The following is a 9,695-nucleotide window of genomic DNA, read 5'->3' on the forward strand; positions in this document are numbered from 1 at the left end:
GTTAGTGTACCACATGAGTACTTTAAGCATGTGCAGGTTAAATGCTTAATCAAATTTAGAATTTGGAGACAATAGTCAACACAAAAATCCTCATCTCACGTCCCTCAAACCACTCAGTTTCCACTGTGCTAGAAACACTCTTGTCATAGTTGATATTATTGTTTTGTTCCACATGTGAACATAATACTAGTTATCACAAATTACACCCTAGTAGTAAAAAATAGTCATCAGTAACATATGATTGGCCAGTGAAGTTATCAGTTTTTGTTTTTCCCCAATGAGTAAACTTTTTTTTCTGCTTGTACAGAGATGATTGGCACTTAAAAAAAAAGAAACTATAGTTAAATTTTTGATCAGGCATTATAACTGAGAGTGTGACTCCTACAAACCCATTTTAAAACATAAATTAAAAAAAACAAAAAAACTGGGAACAAACAGAAAGCTGTCGAACTTTAATTTCATGCTGTGCAAACACTGATTTGTAGTGAGTGATTTGCAATATCCGATTTCTTTACTGATGGATCCTATTAACCAGCAAGTGATTACTGGGTAAAAAAGTGTATTGAACAAATGAAACTAACCAAAGTCATTAGACTCTACATTGTCCAGTTGGTCAGGTCTCAACTGGGACTTTTTAATTTTTAAACAATTAAGGAAGAACTTGGCATACTTTTACTGCTCATATTTATATTTTCGAATACCACAGAGCAGAAACAAGCAGTCGGAAAAGAAAACTGGCATAGCATAAAATTAAATATATAAAATATAAATAAATGAAGAGTGGCAGAGACACTGGGTCCTTAGCAGCTCAAGAGGAAGTGAGGAATAATTGAAAAAGATAGTCAACGGTAAATCGCTAATGATGACGAAACTGAAAATAGTAACTGTAATCTGGAAGCAGGCTTTACATTGTAGGGGAGCATCTCGCTGGTTTTACCTGAGAGGCCCGAGAAACTAGAGTGGGGAAGTGGGCTCGTCTCCAAAAGCAGAGGAGGGCGGCAGTGCAACAGCGACGGTGAGAGCTGCGCTTAAATCTCAGCGTAGAAGAAGAAGGAAAACCGGCGACGCTGAACTCCAAAGACGAAGAAGACTGTTTGTTATGAACTTCACAGTAGCTAGTAGCTCGATGGTTTTATGACATGTACTCCAACAAGTTTGGCCGCCTCATGTTAGGGCTGCACTGCCTTAAAACAACCGCTGTTTGCGGCCTGGTCCAGAGGGCCGCAGGTCGAAGCGGGTTCAGCTGGACTGCGGTGTGTAAACAGCGGACACTGTGGCTGCAGAGGAGCGCCTGTCGGGAGATAGAGCGACGCGCTGTGCTCCGTCATAACGGGTATTTAGCAGACACACTCGTGGGGTGACACCTTCCTTTACAGTGCCACATTGCATAAGAATATTTGGGCGGCTGGAAGCAAGGCTAGAAATCAGTATTCAATTAAAAAAAAAAAATGAAACTGTAAAACCCAGTGAAATTTAGCAGCATACAGCTACTGCTTAGACTCAGAGGTCCGAGGCTCACCCTGATAGCACTACGACTCTGGACAGCTGATACATAGTGCATCATAAATATGTTACGGAAATAATTCTAATTACTACTATGAAATTTAATACAAGCATCTTTTTGCATCCAGAAAGATAGTCAGGTTTGTCATGTTGTTAAATGAACTGGACTGATTCGTGAAATGTGTGATGCTCCTCCAATGCACTGCCTTAGAGTCAAAGTATCTTAAAGTTGAGTATCTTTGTGGACGGTAAAATATTAGAAAGGCTTCCAAGCAGATTATCTCTGCACAAATAAACCGATTCATTGCTTACAGTCACAGTCAGTGAGCGTTACTTCATGTGTCCTGTGGCTGAACACTTTTCACTACATTTTTTTAGAACACTAAAAAATGCAGCCTTTTTCTTTTACTCAAGTGATATCATTTTGAGCATGTGACTTATGCATGAACTAAAAAACAAAATTCGGCACAATTCAGCATTTGTAAAAATTTGCACGTCACCAGAGACTGCATCATTACCGAACCATTTTACACGTTTTTTTAAAAAATTACACATCTTTACTTGGTTTTAGCCAGATGAACTGAATGAAATGGATACTGAGGGTCAAATACCAGCACAGGTACCTTTTTTAGAATTTGCATTTCTTCAGAAACTATATGTTTGATGTCAGTAACAAAAGGACTTGGTATTTTGCTTGTTAGATTAACTCATTTTCTTCAGTTTTACTGCACTCAGTATGTCCAAAGTATGATGAGCACATCATAATGCAAAATACTGGATAGGATAAGAAAAACAGTAAGTTCACATATGAGAGCCAATGATACTGATATTGGTACATAGCCCAACACAGTGCATCCAGAAAGTACACGACTGCTGGTGTTTCGTCATGTTACATCCTTATTCCAAAATGATTAAATTCATTATTTACCTATAAAATTCCACATAAATTCTTTTAAATTTACTAAAAATAGCAAAAAAATATGTTTATATATGTATTCAAAGCCCCCGCTATGACACTATGTACATCCTGGTTCCACTGGTCATCTGTCAGATGATTCTATAACTTGATTGGAGTCCACCTGTGGTAAATGTAATGGATTTGACATGATTTGGAAGAGCACACCCCTGTCTAAATAAGGTCCCATAGTTAAAAGTGCATGTCAGAGCACAAATTGCCTGTAGACCTCTGACACAGGATTTTATTGAGGTGCAAATCTGGAGAAGGTTACAGAAAAATTACTCTTCATCAAAAATATCACCATCATCTGTAAATAGGAGAAGTTCTGCATGAGTCAGGCAGGTGACCAAGAAAGCGATTGTTAGTCTGACAGAGCTCCAGTCTGGAGAGAGGAGAAACTTCCAGAAGGATAACCATTTCTCCAGCATTACGCCAATCAGGCCTGTACAGGAGAGGGTCAGACAGAAGCCAATTGTCAATAAAAGGCACAAGACAGCCCATGTGGAGTTTACCAAAAGTCACTTAAAGAACTCTCAGACCATGAGAAACAAAATTCTTGAAATTGAAACAAAGATTGAACTCTTTGACCTGAATGCTAAACATCATGTCTGGTGGAAACAAGGTATCGCTCATCACCTGGCCAATACCATCCCTACAGTGAAGCTTGGTGGTGGTAGAATCATGCTGGGGATGTTTTTCGGCAGCAGGAACTGGGAGACTAGTCAGCCTTACCTTGGATCTCAGACTGGGGCAAAGGTTCATCTTCCAACAGGACAACAACCCTAAGCACACAGCCAAAACAACAAAGGAGTGACTTTAGCCAGAGCCAAGACTTGAACATGATTGAAGTTTGAGATCTGAAAATAGCTGTGTACCAACCCCCACTCCATCCAACCTGATAGAGCTTGAGAGTTTCTGCAAAGAAGAATGAGAGAAACTCCCCAAAGATAGGTGTGCAAAGCGTGTAGCATCATACTGAGCAAAGACTTTGAATACTTCCATGGCATTTACATGGCATTTTTTTTTCTTTCTTTAATAAAATTGCAAGAATTTCAAGCAAACCTTTTTACTCATTATGAGGTGTTACGTGAAAACTAATCGAGTCAATATTGTAATAAGGCTTTAACATGACAAAATGTGGAACAAGTGAAGCACTGTGTATACTTTTTGGAATACATTTGCAAACAGCTCGACTCCACACACTCAACACAGCTGTTGGGCTACTCAGCTGCAGGTTCTGGAGAAGAATTTTGAATCCAAAAGTATAGTGAGATTTTTATTATTTATTATCGACACTATAGAACAGTCTTCTGTTGGTTCCTTGTTTATTTGGCTTGGCTGTTTCCACTTTAATGCCAGTTTTTGTTTGTTTGTTTGTTTGTTTGTTTTTTTCCACATGCAGCGTTCGGTCAGCCTCTCACAGCACTGTGGACCCTGATGAACTGAGGAAGTTCCAGTCGTTGGCCAACAAGTGGTGGGATGAACAGGGAGAATTTGCAGCTCTTCACGCCATGAACGACCTGAGGGTGCCTTTTATACGGTACACAATCCGCCCGTCAATCATCATCAGAGGCGCCAACAGATGGTGTCAACGTAACATAACCCAAAGGAAAGCTGGGCGGCCTCGTGGTATCTGAAAGCAACTTGTGAGGATACAAGGAAATAAGAGAAATTGAAAGTGACAGGGTTCTTCCAAATATCAGTACATTTTCAGCCAATAGTGTTTTAGCTGCTTTGGCTCTACACGTGTGCATGTTTTTGGGGGTCGGCTGGGGCTGTTTTGATTGATAGGATCTGTTGTTCGGGACCCTTTGCTGTAATCATGACAGCCATCCAGCCAAGAGCCCAATGCTGTGTTCCCCTCCCCCATCCTGGGATCTTGGTGGTGGTGGTGGTGGTGGTGGTGATGATGATGTGTGTGCTTATGTTGACAGTATGACAGATCTAGTGTCAATGATGTCTGAGTGGGGATGATTTGCCCAATAAGACTTTGCCCACAGGGCAAGTTGAAATGAGAGACAGCAGCAGTGCTGCCACTGTTGCTGCTGGAGCTCTGCGACTCTGATAGTTCATCCTGCCATGGTGCCTTATTTTCTTCACTGTTTCAGTGTGTGCTTTAGTTCTGTAATACATGGTGTTGTACACAGACTCAGGATCTGTGCAGATACCCAGCGTAGTAACCAAATGCAATGTCTTTAACAAAACAGGGTTTAAAGTTTGATTTGTCTTAGTTATTAGCAAAGTGGTCTACTTCTATTTTGTCCTCAAAATGTTACACAGGCAGCAATAGAGTGAATCATAACTATACATGCAATCGTGACAAATTAAAGGAAAAAAATCTGCCCTGTATTGTGAGGAAATCTGAGTTTCCATCATCACTGGAAATCATTGCAATGAAGAAACAGATTTATGTCCTGATGGGAGTGGTCTTTTCCAAGATGGCAGTTGTAACCTTCCGTGGGACATGAGTGGGTCACTGAAAGGTTTGATTATTATGAAAATGATGCGAACCATATGTTACAGTTTTCACAGTCAGCTGATCTCAACGAAGTTGAACACTTTTTGGAGATACTTGGATCCACGTGATAGATGGCTTACTCTACCAGCATCACCAAAGTGAGGGAACACAGTATGATAGGGAAAAAATGTAGAGGTCATTATTTGACTTTTTATTCATTGTGCATGCAAATTTACCTGTTTGACAAAATGTTTATCCACAGTTTCTAAAATATAAAGTTTGAAAACACTCAGAAATACTTCAGGTTTGAGACTGAATTTGTTTTGGGGGTTTTTGGTTCATTAAGTCAAAGTAAATTTTATGAAAATAATCACTGAGTTCATGCTAACAGTAATGGTTTATCACGTGCTGATAGTTCAGCAGTAGCTTTTGTCTGGCTCTGTCTGGGTGGTGTTAGTGCGAGGAGGTAGTTAGATGGATGTAAGTATATTTTGGCACCTTAGCAGAGCTTTAATGACGAGCATGATGTGCAGTCAGGCCTCAGCCTGTTCCCATGTTTCGGGCCTCAGGCAGGAGGCTGTCGGACTGCATGTTTGGGAAGGAGGTGAGGATGTTTGTTTGCTGGCTGACACTGTTGCTCGGGGCGATTTGAGAGAAGATGGTGTAATACAGCATGGAGTTACCCCTACACTTCCTCATGCTAAGCAGCTTCTCATAGACTTTGGAGGTTCACAATTTCATATCTGCCCACTGTTCTTTTACGTTAGGTCTGTTGTAGAGTATTCTGAAATATCTGGAAGACTTGGGAATGGGAGATATATTTTTATATATTTTTTCCTTGCACAGGGATAACCTGCTGAATGTGCACAGAGCACGCCATCCCGGGAAGCCACTCGCAGGACTGAAGATCCTGGATGTCGGCTGTGGAGGAGGCCTGCTCACAGAGGTAAAAAGTGTACGAAAGCTGCGGACTCAGAGCAAACAACAGCGCCAAAGAAAAGCATCTTTCCTGCTACATATAATCTGTCCGGGCGCAATTGTTTCAATTGCTACCTTTCACGTCACATTGAGTCTTTTCTTCCCTCATGCAGCGTAAATATGTGCCTTCGATGTGCTTCGGTGCCAGGCTTCTCACATGCATACGCAGCTGTGCCCGGATAAACATTTCAACGTCAGCCCAGTGCTCGTTCTGCTTTGATCTGACTGGTCACGGCGTGGTGGATCGGACAGTCGGTCGTTTACAGTTGTTTATCTGTTTGTTAGCGCTGATAGCTGCATGACCGGGACGGAGCTTTGATGTGAGCTGAGGACTCACCAGCTGTGCTGTGTGATCTCTGAAGACAAAATCAGGTCCTGTTCTTACACAGCTCTGTCACACAGGTTGTCTTATCGAGACACAGACACACATGATAAGAGCGCCTGTTAAGGCTGTGACTGTTACTGTGTGTCTGGCCGTCTCTTAGCTAACAGTCCTACCATCACAAGGGATCAGCAGCGGAAGGATGGATGTCAGGCCCCTGGGCGAAAAAGCTCTTCAGTCAGACTTGGATGTTTAGCTTTTGTCCACAAGAGGGCACCGTTCACACTAAACCTTTATTTAGTGCTTGTTACTGCATATTTTTCCCCACTCTCTTTACACAACCAGCACAGGGTGTTGTGGAGATTAAATCATGCATTATTGCCATGATTAATATTGTTTTAAATTTCATTAGTTTTTTTTTTTTTTTTTTTTTTACTCAACAGCCACAAAATCTTTTGTGTATTAATTGACATGTTTTAGACATATTATAAAAGCCTAACATTGAATTCAAATAACTCTCATTTGACCTACACTGTGCTGTATTTACCTGCATGTAAAACAACAGTCCTCATTTACTAGTTCTTCTTATGAAGATGGACAGGTTATGAGCCAGTGTGGATGCAGTTAATGATGGAAGTCAGGAAATTTTTCTCTCTCTCATTTTTTATAATTTTTTTATATTCCAGAATTGAATTGTTACTTGGAGTGACAAGTTGGAGCAAATCTGTGCAACCTATTACACCCCCAGCTTTTTGCCTTTATCATTTTTGTATGTTTTTGTTTTTCTTCTTTTAAGTGAATCATATTCGGCTCAGCTTTTTTGAAAATGTTTGACATGCAGTTCTCTGCTCCTCATCCTCCTCCAGCCCCTGGGTCGTCTGGGAGCTAAAGTTTTGGGTATAGATCCAGTGGAAAACAGCATTGGCACCGCCCAGCTGCATTCGTCCTTTGACCCGGACCTATGTGAGCGGGTGTCCTACCAGGTGTGCACCCTGGAAGAGCTCTCAGGAGGAGAGGATGAAGGAGCGGGACACTTTGACGCTGTGGTGGCGTCTGAGGTTGTGGAACATCTGGCTGACCTGGAAACGTTTGCCTTCTGCTGCAGCCAAGTGCTAAAGGTGCTGTTTGTTGTTTTATTATTTTGTTTTTTTTGTTAATACCTTGACTTGGATACTTATGTATTAATACTACACCTCTGTTTGCATATCAGGTAGAGGTTCCCTCTCTCTGAATTAGACAGTTATGGGCGGGTGAGTCAGCAGCGGGCTGGATGGGGTCTGTGGACGACCTGCTGTGTTTTTCTGTGTGTGCCTTGTACTTATCATTGAAAAGTTTCAGTGAAAGTCGTGGTCCATACTGCAGCCTGAGGGTCAGAATATCCTGGGTTAGTGGGCCAAAAGTAGCTGAGAGGGAAAAAACAGCTTAATGCACGTGGTTAAGTCATGACTGGACTTCTTTCTCTCTCTCTCTGGTCTAAATCTTTCTTCTGCACTTTCATTAAAAAACCCAAACATTTAAATGTACTTTTCTTGACCACACATACATATATTTTTTTTTTGATGCTTGTGCTTTTATTTATTTTTTCTCTCCTCTCCTGTTCAACCTATTAATCTTGGCCTTGTTGAACTTTGAGGTTTGGCATCCTTCCAGGTCTTGCGCGCTGGATTCTGTCCTCTGAAAGCCTTAAATCCATTCTATAAATACCCTGCTGCCTCTCGTAGAAGAGCTCCTCCCTTGTGTATCACCTGCAGAGGTGTCTTGAAATGTCTTTCCAGAAGTAACGCAGTCTGTTTAATTTATATTTCATGAATCAAACCTTTCCATTTTTGCTCCATGTGTGCAGCCAGGTGGCTCACTCTTCATCACGACTATAAATAAAACCAACCTGTCCTACGTGTTGGGCATTGTTGTAGCGGAGCAGCTGCTGCGCATCGTGCCCAACGGGACCCACGACTGGGAGAAGTTTGTCAGCCCGGTAGACCTGGAGCGCCTCCTGGAGTCTCGTAAGTCCCTTTGGAGGGAGGAAAAAAAAGAAGCTCCCCCTGATTATAGAAAACAGACTATAATGCAAAGTTTTGTTGTTGTTGTTTTTTTTTTTGTTTGTTTTTTAAATAATTAGGCAGACAAATCTTTGTGGAACTAAGTAAATATACCATATTACAACAGGTCGCTGCAAGATGTACAAGTTTTTTAAACGGCACAAATTTTGAGGATTTCTGTGTCCATAAATTGTCTGCAAAGCTCATTTTTGGAGGCTTCAGTTTGAGGTTAAATTAATATTCTACTTAAATTCTTAATAAAGGAATATAATAATTTATAATGGCTGCTGCTGGCTTCTGATTTGAGAACTGAGGTGTGTGTGTGATTTCTGTTTTTCTTTTCATAATTCATGTGCAGAAGTGCAAAAAAAAAAAAAAAAATCAAATTTTGCCTTTTGTGTTGACTTCAGTGTCTTCTCTCTTTGTTAGATGGTTTCTCGGTGCAGTCTGTCAAAGGAATGCTGTACAACCCCCTGTCGGGAGCCTGGAGCTGGACCGACAGCACTGCCATCAACTACGCCCTCCACGCTGTCAAAGTGAGAAAACAGGCTGAGGACAGCAGCCTCCACCCAGAGGACCACACCATAGAAACTCGCAGCTGAGCCACGCCACTTGAGAAGAAATCCAAAAATGAGAAATAATAACTCAGACGCGAGCGGCCCTGACATCCTGTTGGCCAGCTGTGACGCAGCACATGAGACTGAGTTTATTCAAGGAAAGGGACAAACTGCCTGCAGATAGAATTAGAGATGTGCTGCATTTGGCAGATCTATTGATGCTGCGCTGTGCTGCGTGAGTGCTGAATACATGCCTAGTGTTTGATAAGCTGTGTAAAGCAACGGTGCATCCTTTAATTGTGTAATCATTTTCAGCATATGCTGTTCTGCGTCAGTGTGGTGTTTGAGGCTGAATAGTTAAAGGTTTGCAACATCCTCCATTAAAACTGACCTCACATCAGTTTGATTTCTCAAGAATGAAAGCATGAGAGTGAAAAATGTAATTTATTTGGAGTGCTAACAAAAACCAAACAAACATGATTTCAGGTTTTTAGATGTTAATATAAATTTATATTTTGTCTCCACAGAGGGGAGGGGCAGCCATTTCCTGTTGGATTATAAGGGGTCTGGTCTCATGTGGAAGTATTACATAATACAAATCTCCCTGTGGCAGACAATAAGTCATGCTTGCATGATGGTCTTAAAGAGACCAGAAATATGACTGTTTCAGAAATTTCAAAAATGTTGACATTTCACTGTTTAAAAAAATGCTCTTACCTTCCACATCTGCTCCAGATGTTTCTTCAGCTCCTGGTTCTCCATTTTCATGAGCTCCTTCTTCCCGATGTTGCTGTCAGATAGGATTGCCACATCTATCACAACTGCGGTCTTCCGTTCCTTGTCAACAACCACTACATTATGTCTGCTTGGTTTGCCGGCA

The 9,695-nt window shown here is 41.3% G+C and overlaps 1 protein-coding gene across 1 annotated transcript; it reads left to right on the forward strand.

The window, feature by feature from the left end:
* Positions 1–944: 944 nt before the first annotated feature.
* coq3 (coenzyme Q3 methyltransferase) lies at positions 945–9,538 on the forward strand. The gene is made up of 6 exons (XM_031740254.2): positions 945–1,333; positions 3,864–4,001; positions 5,766–5,865; positions 7,086–7,337; positions 8,063–8,222; positions 8,688–9,538. The coding sequence occupies exons 1-6, from the start codon at positions 1,140–1,142 to the stop codon at positions 8,858–8,860; spliced, it is 1,017 nt and encodes a 338-aa protein (XP_031596114.1). The 5' UTR covers positions 945–1,139; the 3' UTR covers positions 8,861–9,538.
* The last annotated feature ends 157 nt before the right edge of the window (positions 9,539–9,695 follow it).

This window comes from Oreochromis aureus, linkage group 11 (assembly GCF_013358895.1).
Source record: "Oreochromis aureus strain Israel breed Guangdong linkage group 11, ZZ_aureus, whole genome shotgun sequence".
NCBI classification, from domain to species: Eukaryota; Metazoa; Chordata; class Actinopteri; order Cichliformes; family Cichlidae; genus Oreochromis; species Oreochromis aureus.

Bases quoted from the DNA above. Each gene is read 5' to 3' on its own strand.
- coq3 (XM_031740254.2), top strand. From the start codon at position 1,140: ATGTACTCCAACAAGTTTGGCCGCCTCATGTTAGGGCTGCACTGCCTT. The intron at 4,002-5,765 runs GTACACAATCCG...TTCCTTGCACAG, and splicing joins CTGAGGGTGCCTTTTATACG to GGATAACCTGCTGAATGTGC. The intron at 8,223-8,687 runs GTAAGTCCCTTT...TCTCTTTGTTAG, and splicing joins GGAGCGCCTCCTGGAGTCTC to ATGGTTTCTCGGTGCAGTCT.